The sequence below is a fragment of the Protopterus annectens genome, chromosome 7.part0 (genome assembly GCF_019279795.1).
Source record: "Protopterus annectens isolate FY-2018-M chromosome 7.part0, PAN1.0, whole genome shotgun sequence".
Taxonomy (NCBI): domain Eukaryota; kingdom Metazoa; phylum Chordata; order Ceratodontiformes; family Protopteridae; genus Protopterus; species Protopterus annectens.
Genome location: NC_056739.1, coordinates 1,877,912,894 through 1,877,935,983, shown reverse-complemented (window position 1 = coordinate 1,877,935,983; position 23,090 = coordinate 1,877,912,894). Strand labels below are relative to the sequence as shown.

Here is a 23,090-nt window from a genome sequence, read left to right as displayed (position 1 = left end):
TGAGAGAAAAATTGCCAAGGACTCTAAAGACAATCATAAGGCCTTCTTTAGCTATGTTAGAAACCTAGGAGGAAACTCCCAGATATGCTCAGAATTAGTTCAAAATGATGTGAAAATTACTGAACCTACACACATTGCTAACATACTGGCTGACAGGTTCAGTGCAAACTCCCCTCCCCCAAAAGGAGAGATATCTATTCCAGAGGATTGTAGCCCCAAACATCTCCAACGCCCAGGTGAGAACTGCCCTCACTAAGGCAAAAACACAGCATCCATGGGACGGATGGTGTCCCCGGCTGTGTGCTTCATGAACTCAACGAGGAATTAAACCCACAGTTAGGACAGCTGTTTAATCTTAGCCTCACCTCAGGATCATTACCCAAGGAGTGGCGACGGCGACTGTGGTCCCACTTCATAAGGCGGTGCCTCCACAGACCCTGGAAATTACCGCCCCATTAGCTTGACAAGCCTTATCTGCAAAGCCATGGAGAGGATCATAATGGAACTCATAAATAAAGACATAGGGAACTTGCAGACTTTGGATCCAACCCAGTTTGGCTTTGTCAAAGGCAGATCCTGCCTCTTAAACTTGGTTGACTTTTTCGAGACAGTCACCAAGGCCATTGATGAGGGAAAGGCAGTCCATACAGCCTACCTCGACCTGGCAAAGGCCTTCGACACAATACCCCACTCAGGTATCATCGAAAAACTCATCAGCTTGAATGTAAACCCATACATCACAAGATGGGTTGCAAACTGGCTAAGCGACAGAACCCACAGGGTCAGAGTTGCTGGAGCCATGTCAGACTCAAAGCCTGTCACAAGTGGTGTCCCACAGGGCTCAGTCCTGGGTCCACTCTTGTTCGGCATCTACTTTTCTGAAGTACAAGCAAACACAGGAGGGTTATGGCTGACAAAGTTTGCAGATGACTGCAAACTGGGCGCCATAGTCGAAAACACATCTGACACAGATATCCTCCAGAAGGGCCTCACAGAAACGGATAACTGGTGCCAGAGCCATGGCCTGAAGTTAAACGCCAAAAATGCATAGTCATACCCTTCGGGAAAAACAAGGTTACCCCTAGCTACCATATAGGTGACAATCCACTGAGCACAGAAAAAGTCATCAGGGATCTGGGGACCCAAGTTGACAGTAGTCTTTCGTTTGACACTCATGTTGCTAAAGTAGTTAGGAAAACCTTCTATATCGCCCACCTGATCATGAAGGGATTCACATCTAGATCAAGGGAGGTCATCGTCCCCTGTACTCATCACTCATTAGACCTATGATTGAGTACAATGCCCGTTTGGAATGTATCTGACCAGACACCTGATGCAGCTTGAAAGGCCCCAAAAGTTCCTCACCAAAAGGATAAAGGGTCTCAAAAATATGTCTTATGCTGCCCGACTGAAAGAACTCCAGCTTTATTCAGTCTCATACCGCTTGCTCAGAGGTGACCTGTGCCTGACATATAAGGCCATGTCAAACCCAGATTTGATGAATATGCTTCACCTCACAAAATCTAGATCCCTCAGAACCACAAGGGCGGGAGACTTAAACCTTGACACGGTTATAAATAGAACGTGCTGGAGGGACAGATTCATCACCCAGAGACTCCCTATGCTGTGGAACAAAATCCCGGTACATGTGAGGCAGAGCACCTCGCTGGCCTTGTTCAAGAGGAATCTTGACCAATGGATGGGAGATCGCAGATATACCCCAGGGATTACTTCAGTGTCACTGCTTGACAGAGGCACAGAAAAATGATAGGCATAGTTTTTATTCAAACTAAAGGGGTGGCGAAAGCCACATAACTATGGGCTAGGCTTATAAATGCCCTTGGGCAGATAGCCTAGTATGAACCTATGAACCTATGAACCTATGAACATCTGTAAATACTACTCAAATTCAGAAAACAATTGCAACACTGAGGCAAAAAATAAGTGTAATTCAACATTCATGAACACTCATCTGGATCACTTATAATCTGTGTTGAATGTATGTTTCATTGCCAGGGTTTATTACTGCCTATTTATATCAAAATCTCTGCATGTCGAGTGTGTGAGATTTTGATAGCAGGAGCATTGACTCCTCCTTTGTTGTGCTCAATGTGCTTGCTGTTATGGTTATACTGAGCTGTTTGTAATGCTTTAACATTTGGATATATCAAAACCTTCAACATTAGGCTTGAGAGTGTGTGTGTGAGTGCTTGTAAGTAAGGGTTAAATTAAGAGTTAGGGAAGGGAATAGATTTAGTGTTGTGTCCATGTGTCTGTTCATGTTTATAAGGGGTGTGATTATACCTGGCATGCTACCAGCTCAGAAGACTGCATATAGTGTACCATTTTTATGTGGACAGAAAGACTGTAAGGAACTTTTAGAACTCTGTCATCTATAAGTAAAATCAAGTAGGATGCATGGTGGGCCTTTTCCTGTACATTGTAGCTTTAATGTTCTTGGGTATAAGAAGGAACCTTTCAGCAATCTAATTGGGGCACATTATGGATTTGAAGGTGCCAGTCTCATAAATCCTGAATTAGTTCCTCAAGCTCATGCTACAGCACACGGGGGTTCATCATTGGTTCTGCAGGACTAGGCAGGAGAAGACCAGCAGCATATGAACTTTTTGTAAGATAGCCTTCTCCCCAGAGTTCCTGTTAGCCATAGAGTGCACACGCATTGCCATCAAGGCATCAGCTGGCACAGAGAAACTATGATACATTAGTGCATATTGTTTCAACTCCCTTAACTACCAGCATACTTCACAATTGTCCAGAATTTTGCAGAACATCTCTGATTTTTCTTTATATTTGCGTCCTTTGCCCTACATTTTTTTTTATTTTCTGGTAAATCACTGTCTATCGCAGTGAGTAATTCCAGACATTTGAATTTCACACATTATATTTTTCAGAGAATGCATATTGTTGCAAATCCATCATGATGTTGTTTTAATTTTTTTAGGTAACATTGTCCCAGATTTTGGCCCATGGTCCCTATATTAATTTTGGCTTTGTCCAGAATTGCTGAGCAAAAAAGATGAGAGGTACTTTTTTTCCAATACAGTAACTTTGGGGAGTAATGTACAGGCATTACTTATAATATGTCCATTCACCACCAGGGCAATTCCAATGATACAGTATTTTGGCACAAGTTTAACCTATACAAAAGGCTCCTGCGAGGGGATTTTCCACAGGGATATCTTTTTGGTTCATACGCACATTTGCGAAGCAGACAAGACCACACATGCTGGTATCATTCAAGCATGGAGCAGGCCACATTTAATACATTGTTTGTCATGTTTGCCATATTTTCCCAAGTTGCCAAATGAGGCAACTCAGGATATATATGGCTAGTCTTGTAAGGGCTATAGGGCCATTAGCCTAGTAACCTTCTATGAACTTATGAACCTATTTGTGCAAAGATTCAAAGTAAACTTTGTTGTCATTTTGGACTACACATGTGTAAACCTAAATGAAATTACGAGTATCAGCTCATCATGTGAGTACAGAAGAAGCAAAGAATACAACAAATACAACATTAAGACATATCAAGTAAAGTAATTAGAGACTAATGACTATGCCCCAAGAACATAAGAGACAAGCTAACCCCCCCCCACAATGTAGTCATATAAATACTGTACAGTAGCAGCATGACAGGTAAGGTAAGTTATTGCACATGAACTAAAATTGTCACTCTTTATGGATTATTACATTAAGCAAGTAACAGGTAATTGAACTTGAATGTAGATATATCACTAAGTAAATAAATAAATATTGCACATTCCAAACAAAACACTGTTATTAAGTTAATTTGTGACTGAGTCACTAGGGCAGGTATCCAAGTTAATAAGTCTCATCACCATTGGGTAGAAGCTGTTAATGAATCTGGAGGTCTTACAGTGAATCCCCTCACTATCACTCTTCAAGAGGAACCTTGATGAGTGGATGGGTAACAGAAAGTTCACACCGGGGATCACACCAACAGCACTACTAGATAGGGGCAAAGGGTACTAGCTGCTAGTACAAGGGTCTAGGGAACTACTAAAGGGGCAGTGAATACCGCACAACGTGGCTGGGCTAATATATGCCTTTGGGCAGATAGCCCAGTACCAATCTATGAACCTATGAACCTATGAATACTGTGGTACCTCCTGCCAGACGGCAGTTGAGTAAACCAGCTGTGTGCAGGGTGAGAGGAGTCATTAAGTATTTTGTAGGGTCTTTTAATGCTACTTGCTGTGAACAGCTCTTGGATTGATGGTTGACTAGTGCCCATGATTTTCTCAGCAACTCTCACCACTCTCTGTAGCTTCTTCCTTTCAGTTATTGTACAGTTCCCAAACCAAAGAGTGAAGTTACAGGTGAGAATGCCCTCAATAGCTCCTCTGTAGAAGCTGGAGAGAACAGTAAGTGGGAGCTTTCCTCTTTTTAGCCTTCTCAGAAAGTGGAGACGTTGATGGGTCTTTGTCCAACTGACCAGTATTCACAGTCCAAGAGTGATACTCTAAAATGTACAGTCGTAGAAATTTTGTAGGTTTAACCCTTTCCTCTTCTTCACCATTAATCTTGAGTGATGAGTGGGCAGTTGACCTTTTCCTGACATCAGTGATGATTTCCTTTGTTTTTTTGACGTTCAGGTCAAGGTTGCTTCTCACCCACCAGTCGATCAGAGTTATGCCAGATTATCACCCATAGCCTTAGCTGATGTCCACATCCTCAAACCTCACACTGCACATGAAATGGCCTACAAAGATGCACATGCAGAAACAGGAAGTGAAACGCAATAAAAGTTAAATCTACCAGAGTTTGCTCCCATTGCTCAGGAACATCAGGATGGGCACTGCAATACACTTCAGACATCTGCAGAAAGATTTTTGTGGTGTGTGCCATACTGTACAACATGACAGTGTGACAAAGGGCAAAGAGATGAAGAGGCAGGTGTACATTTTGGCAGAGTCTTCCATAGCAATTGTACCAGCAGAAGAAGGGCAAGGTGAAGAATCAAGTTATCAGCATGAGCTAGTTCTCTAAGAATTGTGGCAGAAGTGGATGTAATATATTGCAGCACTGACAAAGGGATAGCACCTGGTCAAGAACTATGAACTTCAATACAGATACAACACAAAACATAATTATATATGTGTTATCACACCTGCACTATGCAGGGCACTACATAGACTGGCCAAGCTGCACATCAGACATTCCCATAACCACACAGGTGGACACAGTGACAGGCAGCATTAACACTTACAAGAGGAGGTAGGGTCATAGGAGGTAGACACAGTAGGAAACCCTCTGTGAGGTTGTGAGAAGTCAGAGATCATATCATCCACTGGGGGGGGGGGGTCAAGCTGAAATAACATGACTGTTGTCCGTGTTCACCGTGTTGCCTTGAGGTACAAGGAGTCAGTGTGGTCTATGCTATGTTCATGCCATTGCCCTAGATTACCAGTTACACATATGTCACAACATCTGTCTCAGAGTAACTAACATGCACCACAGAGCTTGATACTTCATGCGTGGTTCTTTACCAAACAGAACTCCTTCCTTTACTCTTTCATACTTCAAATCTACAGAATATTTGCAGAAACTGACAACTATAGCAAGGATGGGTTCAAGGAGGCAGCTGTGACAGGTGCAAGGTACATGGGGATACAATTGATAAGTGCAGTTCTTGAATTACTTTTCTGTACCAGCATTTCTCAATGCCATTACAGAAAGGCAATTCAGTACATTAGTGCTTTGTGTAGGGTAGGCTGTACCAAGGATCAGTACATTTGGTACTGTTAAAAAAAAGAGTAAACATCTTTTTTTTTCTTCATTTGAACAGCAGAAAGAGCAGGGAGGGGGATCAGGCTTTAAAGAACCAAACTAAGGGAGTGGACCTTTTTTTCTCTTCCAATGAAGTGGATCTGAATCTGGTTTGGAACACCAGACTAATGAAGGAGACTTGCTTTCTTTCTTTGCTCTTCTAATGAAGAGATGAAGGGGCAGAATACCAGATTGGTCCCCAGCCCCAGGTGCTAGAGTAGACAGCAGTGGCTGTGCTAAACACATCTACTCCACAACTGTACCATAATCAATAGTATTGTGCAAGTGGAGTTGATGCGTTATATAATTCTAACAAGAGCCAATTAGCACTGCAGTTGTACTAATGAGGCAGTGCCACTGTTGTTTCTGAATCATTGGCGTAGTCCATTGGGTTACATATCCATATTGGTAGTAACTGTATATGTCACTGTGACCTCAAAGCCTGAGACCAATATGCATGTGCAAATGGTATGAGTCTGCATGTAGCACCACAGTCAGCACAATATCTGTTCTTAGTGAATCTATAAGAGTATACCTAATATAAAGGTGCAGTAACATAAATAATCATGTCTACTTAGGCTCAGTGGAATGCTGGGCTCAGGCAAAGTGTGTGCGTGAGATCAGAATGTTCCTGTTTTTCTTGCACAATAACTTTGAGGAGTATCTGCTGGGCCAGTATGCTGGCTCATTTGAGAAAAAGGAAAAATGAATACATTGATTAGAGTTGATTGTTTTGCTGTTAAGGATCCACTTTCACTAGCTAAACTATTAAATTCAGTTCGTATTCCTAAGTAACCAAAGTGATTTAATTCATACCCATCTCCTGGAGAACATTTTTTTAAATAAAACTGTATAAAATGTAAAATATCTTTTCCATATATCTCACTAAACTGAGTGATGAACAGACTCATAGAAATTGTGATATTAGCAAACTATTTTCACTAAAAAAACTGCGGTGGTGGTGCTGCGGTATTGTTGTCGCCTCACAGTAAAACGCTGTCCTGTTCAATTTTCAGCTAGAGCGTCTTCTGTGTGGAGACATGCGTGAATGGGCATACCTTCATTGAAGGTTTTGCGTCAGGGCCAGCAACTCGGCACGTAAAATTCTACTGCCAATCATTAGCAGACCGGAGTTCCACTGTGGCGACCCCTAAACGGGAAAAGCTGAAAGACACAACAAGTAAACTATATTCACTACTGCTATCTGGTATTAATGCAGTCAATGCTTCATTACTTCAGTATATATATTTTACAGTTGGGTAACTGTGCTTATACTGTGATTGCTCATGAAATGCTTGGGGTAGGTACAGACAACCATGGACTTCTACTCATTTTGGCTTCTTGGTACTGTTTCAATTTAATTTTTACAAAGTGCTTTTGGCATAAAGGATGGAATGGATGTAATTAAATATGCTTTTAAAGATCCATCATGGGTATTTATTGCCATGGACTATACCAAATCTTAATACCTCTAACCAAAAATAATTTTGGATCTACTTTTCATCAGAGGCAAAAGGATGTACAGTGATTTCAGGACTTGCTAAGAAGTACATGACTCTCCAATGTTATTCCTGACTGGTTTGTCTTTTGTGTGGAGTTTGCAGGGCCTTCCTTTGCCCATGTGAGTTTTATTGGGCAGTGCTGTTTCTTCCCATCTCTCAAAGTTATCCTGTAGATGAACTTTGGATCTACCAACCTGGCTGTACGTCTGTGAGTGTGCATGTGTGTGTGTGTGTGGGGGGGGGGGGGGTGTATTTGTGTCCTGTGACTGACTGGCATTTGGTCCAGGTTTTATTTTTTTTGTACCTTGTGCCCACTGAGTTCCTGGGCATGACACATAACTAGATAAAGAAGGTTTGGAGAAAGAATGAATGAATAATTTCATAAATGCATGAATGAATGAATGAATGGATGAATGAATGAAAGATTGAAAGTATGTTCTACTGGTACAATTCCTACTTAATTAAACGTCATTATTCAGTCAGAAAACAGTGCCCTACCTCTAGTTACATTACATGGCAGGATGTCTGCCAATGGTTTAAAATAATTATATACTTTTTCATATTTAACTTAATTTAATTTCTAGATTTGTTGGTATTTGCCTCTTTTAAATAAAAGTAATATATACGTTCTATATTAATGTGCTGTACAATGCCATTTATCCTACTCTAGCTGACTTGTACATGTGTAAACATATATTTTCTTTTCAGTTTAGGTGTACTAAGCACTGCCATCCTATCATCCTATCATTCTAGGTTTCCATGCATGATTTGCCCTTTGTGTCTTGCTCATCCGAAGTATACTGCTGTTTATCATTAGAATGAACATCCTCACATGTTAAATCAACTATTCTACTTTCTGATTATACTGACGTAAGAACCGGTCTTTTAAATTTAACCTCAAAGATTTTTAACATTTTTACCTCGTTATTAAAAATATTATTGGGGTGTTGGGAGCTGGAGGCTGTGGCTGGCATAATGATTAAAGCATTTGCCTTACAATCACAAAGTACAGGGTTTGTTTCTCACCTTTGGGGAAAATAGCTAAGCTTAAAATAGCCTACAAGGGCAGCTATTTTTGTACTTAACTATGACCCTATAAACCTATAACATATTCTAGCACTTCTTATTAGACCTGCACAAACTACTCATTGAATAATATTGATGTAAAAAATAAATATTATTCCATAACAATTTATTCAGTCTCATTTCAACAAGATGCATTAAATCATATATAAACTATTGACTAGTTATGCCAATATATTAGATCAACTTATACTACAGTATCAATTCAACAAATAATATTTAATCTTGGGACTGTTTCCTCATTCTCTCCAGTGTGGAGGTTTTGTGTTCAAGGCACATTCTCCAAACCTAATAACTTCAAGGTGCATCACTATATAGAGGATATAGAAAAGCTTGTATTTATGCAGTTTACCTTTTCTGTTTAGTCTGATTTACTTGTACCTAAGAGCCAGAATGTAATATAAAAACAATATTCTCAAAAATTAGGAAGCTAAGAACTGAATCATTAGCTGTTCTCCTGAGCATTACTTTGTCTGTGTACCACATCTTTGAGCCTTTATATTTCTTTATTAACTATATATCATTGCTCCATTTTGCTAATTAGAAAAGGAACATGATCTGTAGCAACCCTACTTTGTTTTGTAGCTGCCCCTCTTGCTTACGTAGAAACATGATCAGTTACCTGTCTGCCGGATCCCTTTGGGGGATGTAATTACAGTGCACATGTCTGTCAAGGTCCGGGTGGCAAGACCACATGCTAGGGCTTGCAGCTAAGAGAAGGGAAATGTGATGGCATTACAATAAGGTCTTTATGTTTTTAACAAGCAGCAACATTGGTCCACTTTCAGCACCATTTGGAAATAAGATTATAGGTTATTACTAGGTGAATGACCACTAGGGCCCTTACAAGCCTAGTCACACTTCCCAAACCATTTGGGTCCCAAGTAACATGGGTGTCTATACGGGAGGGCATGTTAGTAGGGAGGTAACTAAGGCTTTGTAGAGGGATGTGTTAGGATAGCACGTTTCTTACTGATGACCTCTGTTTGTATTGGACATGGGAACCAAATCTGGGGTAAATTTACAATTTCCATTCTAATTGTCAAGGTTTCATTTGGACAGGGTCAGGGAAGAATTCTGTTTTACATGAATAAGAAGCATATTTCTTGGTTCAGAGATCATTTGTGACACATATATGTCTCTCCAGCACTTTCTGTTTATGTCAGAAGTGAAGCTCAGATCCCAGGATATAATGTTTCTGGTGCTATCTGTTTTGTGCATGTGCAAATTGATCCATCAGGGCTGGATATGTGGAAGCCCTGTAAGCCAGGCAAAGATCCCGTCTAAGCAGCCTATAGGAGATTGAACACAGAGACAGACCCTTTAGGTGATATGTTTAGGGCACGTTATTCATGCCCTGAATTCTCCTGGTGTGAAACTATTGTGGGCATTCTGACCTTTTCAAGTGCCTGGTTAGATACATGCCAAAAGGCTATTGTATTCAATGACAGGTCTGATAAGGGCTGATTAGAGTGATAATATAACTTCCTGGACCTGGATGCCATACCCTTATGTATATGTTCGGTAACATAAAATTATTTCCTTATTATCTTAGCTATGAATTGGTCAAAGACCAGATTGCTTTTTGCATATGTCCCTAATCCCTTATTAATGGGTTAACTCTTAGGGGCATTTTATCAATGGAGTAATTAACTTGGGTTAACAATTTCACAAATGGCATTATAATGCATTTTTTGGCATTGACCACTGCCTGTGTTAATCCCACTTGCAAGATGTTGGTTTATTGGGAGGGATCTATAATAGCTCCCAATTTATAGTCATCTGTGGACTTAATAAGCCAGAGACCTTGAAAGTTAGCCTTGACTTCTAAGAAGTAATTGCAAAACAGGGGCATGCCCTGCATTCAGCCCTTGAGTACTCTGCTAGTAACTGGTGTCTTAGTGGAGGTGGTGTCACCAATCATGACTTCTTGGGTCCTGTCTGTGAGCCAGCCAGCAATCAAGTGAGTTATATAAGGATTTATGCCTAGCTCAGAGAAGTGGTCAGCAATGCCTGAGTGGGCTATTGTATCAAATAGATTAGCCATGTCAAGATAAGCATTATGCACTGTTTTACCCTTGTTTTACCTTTGTCCATTGCCTCTCAAAGATGTCAAACATAAGTAGGCATGACCTTCCCTTAACAAAACCAAACTGGGATGGGTACAGTGTCTGTAAGTTGCCAATTTGCTTGTTTATCATTTCCATGATAATTCATTCTATGGCTTTACATATTAGACTTTATTAGACTGATGGGTCTGTAGTTCCCTGACATAGTCAACATACAACTTACCTGCCCCCAAAATACAGGGGGGTTAGGTTGAAAGGAATAATACCAAGGAGGAAATTAAGGTCATAGTGTTAGCATACAGAACTGCTGAAGAGACTCACAGATAAGGAAGGTAGGGAAAAGAAGGTGGTACATAGGGGTGTTTGGATTTGCAGTGCAAGGACCAGTGAGTGATTGAGTGAATGGGCAGTCAAGATATGGGATCTCTCCATAACTGCTGTATGTAGGAAAATGTACCAGTAAGGTAGCTATGCATTAATTGGAAAGGGTGTATAATATGCTGGCTCCAAGTCATGGAACCAAGTAGGATAAAGGCTAAAATTACAGAACCAACTGATATTGCCAACATCTTGGCAGAGAGGTTCAGTGCTAACTTTACCCCGCTCTAACCCATAAAGGGCCGATATCTACACAGGAAGAATGCAGAGTCCCTGTAATCACAACTACGCAGGTAAAAGCTGCACTCTCTAAAGCCAAAAACACAGCATCCATGGAACCGGGCAACATCCCAGGCTGCATTTTACATGAACTTAAGAATGAACTGGCTCCCCATTTAAGCACCATGTTCAATTATAGCCTCGCATCAGGCTTTGTGCCCACTGAATGGCGCACAGCAACAGTTATCCCACTCCACAAAGGGGGAGCCACCACTGATCCTTGGACCTATCGACCTATTAGCCTGATGAGCCTGGTCTGCAAGGCCATGGAACGTATCATCGTGGAACTCATAAACAAAGACATTGGTAACCTCCAAACTCTGGATCCCACCCAGTTCGGGTTTGTGAAAGGCAAATCATGCCTCCTGAACCTGATCGACTTCTTTGAGGCAGTCACCAAAGCCGTGGATGAGGGTAAGGTAGTTCACACAGCCTATCTAGACCTCGCCAAGGCTTTCGACACCATCCCCCATTCTGGAATTATAGCTAAACTCACTAAACTAGGTATAAATCCCTACATCACAAGATGGGTTGCCAACTGGCTTACTGACAGAACCCACACTGTAAAAGTTGCAGATCTGACCTCAAAGAAGTGACAAGTGGAGTACCACAGGGTTCCGTCCTGGGACCTCTCCTGTTTGGTATCTACTTCTCTGAAGTACAGGCTAATACAGAAGGCCTCTGGCTAATGAAGTTCACAGGTGACTGCAAACTAGGAGCCATAGTCAAGTCCCCAAATGATGCAGACATCCTACAGAAGGGCCTCACTGAGACAGATGCCTGGTGTCAGAGCCATGGCCTCAAGCTCAATGCCAAAAAGTGCAGTGTCATCCCCTTTGGTAAAAACTCTGTACCCATGAACTACCACATAGGCAGCAATCTACTTAACACCGAATGCGTGATAAGAGACCTTGGGACCCAGGTGGACAGTAGTCTCTCCTTTGATAGTCACATTGCCACAGTAGTCAGGAAGTCCTTCTCTGTGGCACACTTCATCATAAAAGAGTTCTCATCCAGGAAAAAAGAGGTCATTGTTCCCCTCTACTCGTCACTCATTAGATCCATTATAGAGTACAATGCCCCTTTTGGAATGTACCTCATAAGGCATCTGCAGCAGATGGAAAGGCCACAGAAGTACCTCACAAAGAGGATTACTGGCCTCAAACAAATGCCCTACACTGACCACCTCAAAAAGCTCCAGCTTTACTCCGTAGCATATCGCCTACTCTGAGGTGATCTCTGCCTAACATATAAAGCTATGTCAAACCCAGAGCTGTTGGACATGCTCCACTTAAAGAAATCCCAATCCCTCTAAGCTACACGCTCTAGGGACCTAAACCTTGTCACCACAATAAACAGGATACGCTGGAGGGATAGATTCCTGTCCCAGAGACTTCCTATACTATGGAACAAGCTACCCATCTATGTCAAGAAAAGTTCTTCATTAGCACTCTTCAAGAAAAATCTTGATGAGTGGATGGGAAATAGGAAATACACCCTGGGGATCACTTCTGTGTCACTGCTGGACAGTGGCACAGGAAAATAACTTTCTTGGTGGCGTAAGCTATGGAATCTTGCTGGCTAGGCTTACGTAGGCCCTTGGGCCAATAGCTTAGTACCTACCTATGAACCTATGAACCTAAAAGGGAGACAGGAGCTGCATAAGGATCATAGTCAAAAGTCCATCCAGAAGGAAGACAGGGTTTGAAAGAGGGTGACTTGTGGGCTAGATGGCTGTAGGACTGAGAGGTAAAATATGAACGTGCAAGCTATGAAGGATGACAACTTGTACTCAAAATGTATGTAATTAGTATAAGTTGCAAAAGAAATGTTTCTGGATATTGGAGAAAGAGAAAGAAAAAATGTGCACTGTAAGATTTAAAATGCAACCAAAAAATATTAAACATGAGCTGGAATTCTGTATGAAGGGGGATGGGGGTGGGGACAAGTTTATTTACAGTATGAACATAAATATACTCTCAATCAATTTCAAACACTAACTTATTAAAAATAACTATCTTAGCCAGTATGCAGTATGGTAATGTGATACATATCAAAGACCATGTTAGTTCCATTTACATTACCTGAGATTGACACAATCTGCCCTTATTATACAAAACAATAAAGCATTTAACAAGAGGTTAAAATAAATGTTTTAATGTTTGTAAAATCAATATGGTTTCACCGGTTCACCTTGCATTAATTTTCTCAAACCTTCAATCAGTTTAAGGTCATTCAGCAAAATATTGGTAGAGAAATATAGTGCATAATATGTGTAAACCTATTACTTAGAATGTGCATCTATGTTTATGTGAGTGCATGTGCTTGCAAGTGTGTGTATGTTTGTATGCACGTGTGTGTCTGACAGTGTATTCTTATGTGTGTTTGTATAAGTGCAGGTGTGGGTGTATGTATGTTTGTGTGTGAGTGCATGTGCCGGTGTTTGTGCAGAGAACTTCCCAGTCAGATCAACATTGAAACTTAGCTTGTTATAAATGGTAATTTCCTTCTAAAGGAGCAATCATTCACTATACTACTGTAGGAGGCAATAAGGAGGATAAATTTAAAGAATTTATTGTTTGTATATTTTTTGTCAGGATGTGGGTACTAGAGGATTAGCCATGCAAAGGGAATTAGGTAAATAAAATAAGCACATATTTTATATATGTGCTTCACAATCAGTTATGCAAACCATTTTTCACTTTGCTTAATATTCTGTTAGGCAATGCAAAACACCAAACTCACACAATTAATATTATTTCATTAAAATGTTGTTCATGTTTAGTAATTTATTTGAGTCCAACTCTTCATGACCTCAAGGAGTTTAGCACACCAGGCCTGTCTATAAACAACTACTTATTTAAGTTGTTTCAAATTCATATTCATTATTTCTGTAATGTTGTCTATCCAGCTTAGCCCACGCTACTTTTTTTTTTTTTCATTCACTGTTTTCCAGCACAACCATCTCCCTTAGTGAACTTTGTCTTTGAATTATGTGGCCAAAATATATGAATTTTATTTTTATTATCAGACTATCAGGTGAAGAGTTTGGTTTATTTCCTTAAATACTGACTGATTTGATCTTGCAGTCTACAGTATTAAAAAAAACTCTTTTTGTAGTTGCTCTGTTCAAAAACATTGGTTTTCTTGTGCACAGCCTTACTTACAATCCAGCCCTCACAGATATTTATTAGTACTTGGAAATCCAATGCTTTCATATTGTAATATATTTGCCATTTAAATTTTAAATTGAAGCCCCCAGCCCCAGGGTACAGAGGAATGGCACCCTGAGTGTGACTCAAATGTCCCATGATTGATTATTGGCCTAGGCTTCTGGCGGAGCCAGGGTGGTAGGAATATGAAGGCATGGCAACCAATAGCATGCCCATTCTGGCAAGAAAGGTGGAGTTTCCCCTCATGATCTAGCACCTTCTCATTGATGGGAGTAATGCTGTAATCACACTGCAATGCCATTGAATTTGACATACTGGGAGGAAGAACTAATTGATACTACATTTATTTTATTTTACATTTTTTTACCAGGAAAGTCTGACTGCACAGTTTTCCCATTTTCAGTGGAAGCCTGGGAAGAAAAACTCCAGTATAACTACAAATAGTATAAAACATCAATATACAGAACAGTTTTATGGAAAAAAAGAGCTCAGCTTAAGGCAGTAGAAGACCAGACAGTCATGGATATACACACTGTAAAGTGAGAGCATAACTAATACAGTCAAAAATAATTTTCATATCATATAACTTTTCACTTAATATAATAACAGAGACCGCTGTATGTATGTTGTATAGAATTCCATTTCATGAGGGAAAACAGAGAAGGGTGGTGTGGTTAATCACATTGTTAAACTAAGAACAGTGGGAAACAATTAGGTGAAAAGATAGACTAGGCTAGGCTAGATTTCTAAATGAAGAAACTTAAAAAGCAGTTGTAGACTCAGGGTGACTTGCAAGAAGGTGAAATATTCTGTTAGTTTGCATAACCTGAGAATAAGTAGCTGCTTTAGCCTGGGTCAGTGCATGTACATATACATTACATGCAGTATAAGACAACAAAGAAAAAAGACTATGGTGTAGGTAAACCGGTCCTCCAAAAAATAAATCATACAGTAGCACAGTCAAAGGAGGCAGCGGAACACAGCAGTAAAATTCAAGAATTTAATCCCAGAACAAACAGTAAGCGCTTTCGCAGCAGCAGCTGCTTCATCAGACAAATAAAGATCCAAACTGTAGTACTTTTAAACAGCAGAGCAGCCAATTAGCATGCAAAAACAATTAGGAATTAACAAGAGCCCTTAAAGCCACACCAAAAAATGCAGCTCAAAGCTCATTGTATAAATGCAAAAACATGTCATTCATAAAAACATATAAAGCAGATAGATATTAATTATGTTCAGTGTTTTTATAATGCTTTTATGAATGAAATGTTCTATATGCTTTTATGTATGAAATGTTTTCATGTTTATATAATGGGTTCTGGGCTGCATTTTTTGGCTGTTGAATGAAATGCTTTATATGTTTTTATGAATGAAATGTTTTTGTGTTTATACAATGAGCTTTGGGCTACATTTTTTTGTGTGGCTTTAAGGGCTCTTGTTAATTCCTAATTGTTTTTGCATGCTAATTGGCTGCTCTGCTGTTTAAAAGTACTACAGTTTGGATATTTGTCTGATGAAGCAGCTCTTGCTGCTAAAGCGCTTACTGTTTGTTCTACTGTTTGTTCTGGGATTAAATTCTTGAATTTTACTGCTGTGTTCCGCTGCCTCCTTTGACTGTGCTACATTACATGCAGTATTGACATCAAATATTCCCACTCAGTTAGGGCATACCATAAACCCCCAGAATAATAGAGGAGTATATATGATGTTGATGGATTCCTCTTCTCCATGGTTTGCCATCCCCTTCCCATTCCAACCAACTGTCACAGCAATCCCAGCACAGGGGGTAGCAAAAGAGATATTTAACTAGAGAGCAGCAGTTGGAGTGATGTGAAGTAACCGATTAACAGCTAGAAAGTACACAGAGATAGGGAGACAATACCTATATTTGCAATAACTTTCTTCCCAAGAAAGAAGCATCTTGCTGTATGCAGAAATCTCTGAGCCATGGATAATAAAATATGCCATTACCTCTACTTCTTTCCCACAAAAAAAAAAAAAATGATTGGAAAATATCAAATTATCTCATCTATATTGTGAGCCACAATGCAGACTTTATCAAAGGTGTCCTGGTGACTTTTACGCTAATTCTTGTGATTAATCATACATTTCAGAGCCTACTGGAAATATTGCCATCTACCCTGCATCTTATGCTAATACAATGCACACTGTGAATAGGAAGGCATTAATAACCTGAGATTATCTGTTTGCCTGTCTTGCTGCGATATCTGGGTCAAACACATGCTTTTTAACAATGCAAAATTACAACAGAATAAATGAGCCAGTAAATCAGAAAATTAGGGTTAATAAAGATAGCAAAAATTCACAGCAGGCTATGAAATTTCTAATCACCAAAGCGCTCCCTGTTGTATAGCAGTCATAGTGTTAACCATAGGAGGTTCCCTTGGATTTCTCTCACACAGTTTGTTATAAAGAGAAATAGATAATTTAGACAGGAACAATTTATATAATTTTGTAGTACACAAGTCAGACAATGCAAAAATATAGCAGAGGACACATTACTCTTACCTGTGTACTTAATATATAAAGTAGTAGGGCTTCTATGATAGTGACAGCTTAGCCTCATTCTGATTTCCTATGTCATTAAATAACAGTTGCTATACAATGATATTAGTATGCTACATGGATTTATACTAGGCAAACTACCTTTGTGGGTCATTAAAAATGTAGCTAATTGCCTCATAGGAGGTATTGAACATAATTCACAACCCCTTCTCCACCATTGTAAGCTTCAAACACATCTGATGCGCTTCACTGCTGTTAGCATCTTGTGAGTGCAAGTGCACTTCATAGTATGATGAACACAAATCACACTGGCACTGACATTCAGCGAAATTAGCTGTTACCCATGATGCTTTCCATTCATTACTTACAGTTCCCCATTCTACATCTCTGTTTGCTAAATCTCTTCACATTAACCCTACCAAATAAGACACCTGTACTTTCCAAAGATAATGTTTTCAATGAAGTATAAATAATGCAATGGCATTTGTATTTGGATAGCACAATATACTTGTAAGTCATGTATACTCCAAGTGTGTCATCCATTTGAGCTACAGCAAAACAATGTGAGTGTCCTGTATATGTATCAACCCAGTACTGAGTAGCAAAGATAAGTTAAAATGTGAGATAACTGGAAAAACATCAGTGACTCCTCAAGCGGGGGACATGGGATCAGTAAAACTGCATCCAAAAATTTGTTAGATTACCCCTCTACTCTTTTATGTTCTTATTGCTCAACAGTTACTTGGAGCAGACTGGGATGTTCTTGGGAAAAGTGTCCTTCTAACACATGAAAAGTAACAGATTATAAAGGTCTGTCAGCTTGTTCTGTAGGTGGGAGAGTTAAACATAAATTATCCAGAAGAACATTACTTGACACTTTACCTCTGTGTTAGAGAGCTGGAACCATGGCTGTTTTCCATAAGTGAAGATCTCCCAGAGGATAACACCAAAACTCCAGATATCACTCTCTGTGGTGAACTTCCGGTACATGATGCTTTCGGGAGGCATCCAACGAATGGGAAGCATAGTGTGACCCCCAACCTGAAAAAAAAAAAAAAACAATACCAGTCCATTAGCCTTTAGTTTCCAAAATGACCCAATGCAAATCTGTGGCAAGAAAACTGATGGGAAAAATTTATGTTTTATTTTCCTGGGGCTCCCAAAATTTAGCTTTGCATCCACCAAAACTGATCATTGCACCATCATACTTCACTCTAATAAGGAACAAACCGGCCTGCATTAAATGCTATGATTTTGATCCCAAAACTTAATTTTTTTGATATCACCAGAAATAAGTTTATAAAGGATGCAGTGGTAAACAGAACTAATAATCTAAAACAACGAAATCATTGGTTACGAGCGATGGCAGGCCCTAGATCCAAGAGTAAAATAATCTACTTTATTGAATCCAGTTTAGTGGTCTACTTGTTAAAACACAAAATCAAGAAGAACACTTTCATACAAAGCCATTGCAGGGCTTTATCAGTAGTTCAAAACATGTCTGGTAATAAATAATGTGACGTTAAGCATAAGTGAATCAATTTAAAAAGACAAAGCACTTTAAAATGCAAATCCTATTGATAATATAATTTCCATGATACATGGGCTGATTAATATGTTAAAAAATGCAAAAAACAGCAATTAAAAGACTTGTAAACACAATCATTTTAAGCTTAGAAATAAAAATAATAGGTAATCGATACATAACTGAAAGTGTAAAAATAAAAACTCATAACCATGCATATATTATATGTCCCTTTTTAACACATATTTGAAAATATCAAATTCTCATTCATAGAATAAACATATAATATGAGAAAGAAATCATTTATAATTTTGCTGAATGTAATTTAAATATTGAAACAAGAGAGAGGTAGTTTTTCATCCCAGAAGGATTTCTGGCATCCAGTCTTAATTGTCACACTGTCTATATTCTAAAAGGTATTCCTATGGCCCACCTCTGGGTTCTCTGCCCACCCTTTGAAATTTTGCAAAATAAAATTTCTTCCAAGTGGAACATCTTGTGGAGTGTTTACAAACAGTATTATTTGCGTTCATTTTATTAAAGCCATAACTCTGTCTCTCATTTTCTTCACATAAGAGGCTATACACCCAGAGCAATTTACAATCTAAGTCACTAGTTCCACAATTACTATGATGTATGCTTTAAAACGTAATCCATTCTCTAAAACACAAGTGTCAATTGTCAACATATATTTATTTTATATTTATTTTACATTTGTTTATCAGGAAAGTATGACTGGATGCAGTTCCTTTTTCAGCAGAGGCCTAGGGTGAAAAGCTTCACATTTACAACAGAACAATTGTACCAAATATTAAAACATTACAGCAGAGAAACAGCATATAGATACAGTGTGATACATACAGAGTTCTTAATACATCAGTTTTATATATAGACTAAGGTTTATACACATTTCTAATAATAAAGGATATTGACATGTCTAGCTACCAAAAAACATTATGTATGTTGATAACTATGGTACTACACGGGTGAATAATACTATCTGCTACATTGCTCACAGTATCCACATTTAGACGTTTTGCTGTTGTCTTTGATGAAAGTAATACCATTAGAAGTTTTTCTTCCTTGCTTTTTGAACTTTTTTTTTTAATTTGTACCATACTTATATAGAAAATCTGGAATTTCACCAAATACCTTTAGCAAGTTATCACCTGCTTTAACTATAGCTCAATTAGACATACTAATATTCTTAACAGAAGCAGAATCTGTACTATATTGTAAAATCAGGGATCTTTCAAAATAATTTTTGCAACTCTCAGAGGTGTCTGGGGTCTTTCTTTCTTTCTATGGGTACAACTTCCTTGGCTTAACTCACAACATACCAGCATATTCCCTAAAAATAGTTGAGAGGCATGGTTAACCCCCCCACTACCACCACCACCACCTTCCTTTTCCTTTTGTAGTAGCCTCCTGATCAGTTTGGTGTGATGCAGTTTCCTAGTATGGACTTCTTAACTGGTCTTGTTTGTAATACTTATTAGCTTTCTCCAAGTGATTCAATAGCCTTTCTGGTCTATGGAGAGAGGGAAATTCTAAAGGGTCATCTAAACAGATAGCATTTTCGGTACCCAGTCTAATAGGTGTATCATTGTGCATAACAGTATAAAAAACTGGTTGCAGAAGATTTGCTAGCCCCTTTGGTGTCTAAAATATATGCTGTTTTATTTCTATATTCTTTTTCATCCCTGACTAGATCATTTTTTTCTTTTGTGTGCCTTAATGTTGTTACACTATTGATCAAAATTTACAAACCCTTTATTATATTTATATTTAATAGTATCAAACAACAAGTCTTCACTAATTTTATTAATTGTAGTCTGTATATCATTCATCAAACTTGCCATCAGTGGTTCATTGTGTTTAATAAGCAACTGCATGTGTTCAAACCCTTGTCTGTTGAACACATCCATCATTTCATAAAAAAAAAAAATCCAATTCAAACTGAGTTCCATTAAGAAGCCTATAACAGTCTAAGGCCCTTAGGCACTCATTTAACATGTAAACATTCCCTTAGGAAAACACTGTCCAATTTTACACTACAATATTTTGAAGAGTTTTCCCCCAAATTAAAATAACATTTGCTAGGATTTGTTATTTTCGTGGGGCCAGTTCATTAAAATTCTGGACATATGCTAACAATAGCTGCCTACCTTTACATTGTTAGCCATATAGATTTAAGACAACCAAATTTAGTGGATGCCTTGACTCACTCTACAGACTCAGAAAAAGTCTCTTCAGACCATTAGTTTAGATAGCTCTTGCCCAGTCTAGAACATCTGTGCTATCTCTTAAGACATGTCTTGCTGCATCTGTCCTCACTCTTAATTTATCCTGTTAAAATAGTTATAACTTTCTGCTAAACTACCATTACTACACATGAAACTGTTGTCTTGTCTATAAACAGGCAAGCTGGCAGAACTTCTGAACAGACTGACTTCTGCAGTTTGCCTCCTATGTAAGGAAATCTCTCTCGGTCATGACATGACATCTATGTACCTTCTGCTGCTAATTACCAGCAGACATCCACAGTTCCAGACTACATGACTTGTTCTAGAATTTCACCAGAAAGTACAAAAGCAAAATTTATCACAGACATTTCTCATGTCTAAATCTTCATTCTGGCTTGCATCTTGCCAGTGATCTTGTACTGATCAGTGTCCTCCGACCTTTTAGATAATCAGTCTGCAGCTCATGATATCCTTATTAACCAGTCCACGCATTCACTAGAGCAACAATCCTCCTACCACCATCTCTCTCTGCCTCTAGTATCCTCTCTCTCTTATACTGTAATATTTTACCTTATATATAAATATCATTCTGACATCTGACCTGATGTTCTCAATATTCTGCAATCATCTTTACCTCTTGGTTCTGATACTATTAAGACACAAGACTTTCCACTCCACTGCCAGCAGTACTATGACTTAATTAAGGCTATGCCACTTAGTTGTGACTGGCTCAGTTAAGTTATTCCTCTAAGTGAAAAGTCTAAATCTACAATTTGTGAGTACATAGTTTACTTAACTTTGTCAATGACAAGACTTTGAACTAATGCAAATTTACTCTAACTGTACTGAGTGTCAAATATTTTCATGAAGCCAGTCACACATTTGCAATTCTACAATAGGTAAGCACATGCATTTATAACCGGTACCCTTTCTTTATCTTCTTTTTACTGGTTCCATGCTATCCTCAAACCCCCGTCACTGTTTATGGCAGCTATCCTCTTCTATGTCTTCTCAGAGTTGCCATTAAAATTATTTTATTATTCAGCCTGCTTATGTTTTCATTTATCTGAAAAATGGTGATGGAACTCCCTCTATGACCCAAGAAAGCCATAATGCCTCTATATAAGAACTACAACCACCGAATATTAAACCTAATACCATTATCATGGGTGATCTAAACTATCCAAGTATAGACTGGGAAACATATACTACCACAAGTGTTCAGGCACAGAGATTCCTGGACACTGTCAGTACAAACACCCTAGAAAGAATAGACCGAGAACCCTCTAAGGGGAATGACATGTTAGGCCTTGTCCTTTCTAGCATGGGGGCATCTTGTATCATCCCTTCTGTATCTTCCTCACTCTTTATGTCTAACAATAAAGCTATCTCTTTTGAATTAAAATTTAATCCAGGGACCACTTCTGCCTTGGTATCTTTAAAAGTTTCTTCAAGACAAACTACTTACTCATATTTGATGCATAGGCAAGATTCAAATCACCACCAAACCCAGTCAACTAAACTGAATTTATGGAATCATACACAGATAAACTACCGCAGCATGCAAACAGCTGCACTGATGTGGCTAGAGGGACCAACAGAATAAATGCAGACATGGACCCTAGGGTCTGCAGAACCAAGTGAGATGCGGGGGTTTGTTGGGCTAACAGTTCCTGTACCTGACTTCTCAAAATGGTCACTTTGTGAGAAGGAAGAGAAGTTATCTGATCCCTTGTATTGAGTTGTGTACCTATGAATTCCAGGTTTTCCACTGGAGTCAGGTTGAATTTGCTCATGTTTATAATGATGCCCAGGGAGTGTAATAACTGGATTAAGTAGTCCCAGGCATGGATTAGCTGATGCATTGTTGGGACAGTCAGGAGCCAATCTTCTAAATATGGAAACACCTGGAATCCCCTGAACCTCAAGTGAGCTGCTACCACCACCATGCATTTGGAGATCTGACAGCATATTTTCCTCAATCCACCCCAGTGGGCTGTGGTAAGCCCAAAGAGCAGTGCTCTGAATGATTGACTCCCAGATGGAAGTGCATCTATCTCCTGGAGTGCCTGTCTATCTTGATGTGATAGTACACATCCTTGAGATCTATCGAGCACATCCAGTCATCCTTGCATAACAGCAGCAGAATGGACTGAAACATAACCATTTGGAACCTTGACTTCTTTACATATTCATTTAGTTTGCTTAGATCCAAAATGGTTCTTAGGTCTCCAGTTTTTTTGGCATGAAAAAGAAGCAGGAGTAGGTCCTGAATTCTCTTTGTTAGATTGGGACTTCCTAGATGATTATTTTTTGCAATAGTTGTTGGATTTCCTGTGCTACCTGTTCCCTTTTACTAGGTGGCACTTGAGGAAGGTTTTTGGAGTTTGGGGGAAGGAAGAAAAGGGACTGTAATAACCTTTGGATATAATGCTGAGCACCCAGTGGTTTTGAATCAAGTGGGTCCAGGTTACTGGGTGCAAAGCTAGTCGGCCCCT

The 23,090-nt window shown here is 39.1% G+C and overlaps 1 protein-coding gene across 3 annotated transcripts in view; it reads right to left on the bottom strand.

The window, feature by feature from the left end:
* NTRK3 (neurotrophic receptor tyrosine kinase 3) overlaps positions 1-23,090 on the bottom strand; it is a 3,522,805-nt gene that overhangs the window by 108,856 nt on the left and 3,390,859 nt on the right. For all 3 annotated transcript variants that reach the window (XM_044078359.1, XM_044078358.1, XM_044078360.1), the window contains one exon: positions 17,704-17,862. In XM_044078359.1, coding sequence (XP_043934294.1) covers positions 17,704-17,862 — 159 coding nt within the window. The remainder of the gene's footprint in view (positions 1-17,703; positions 17,863-23,090) is intronic.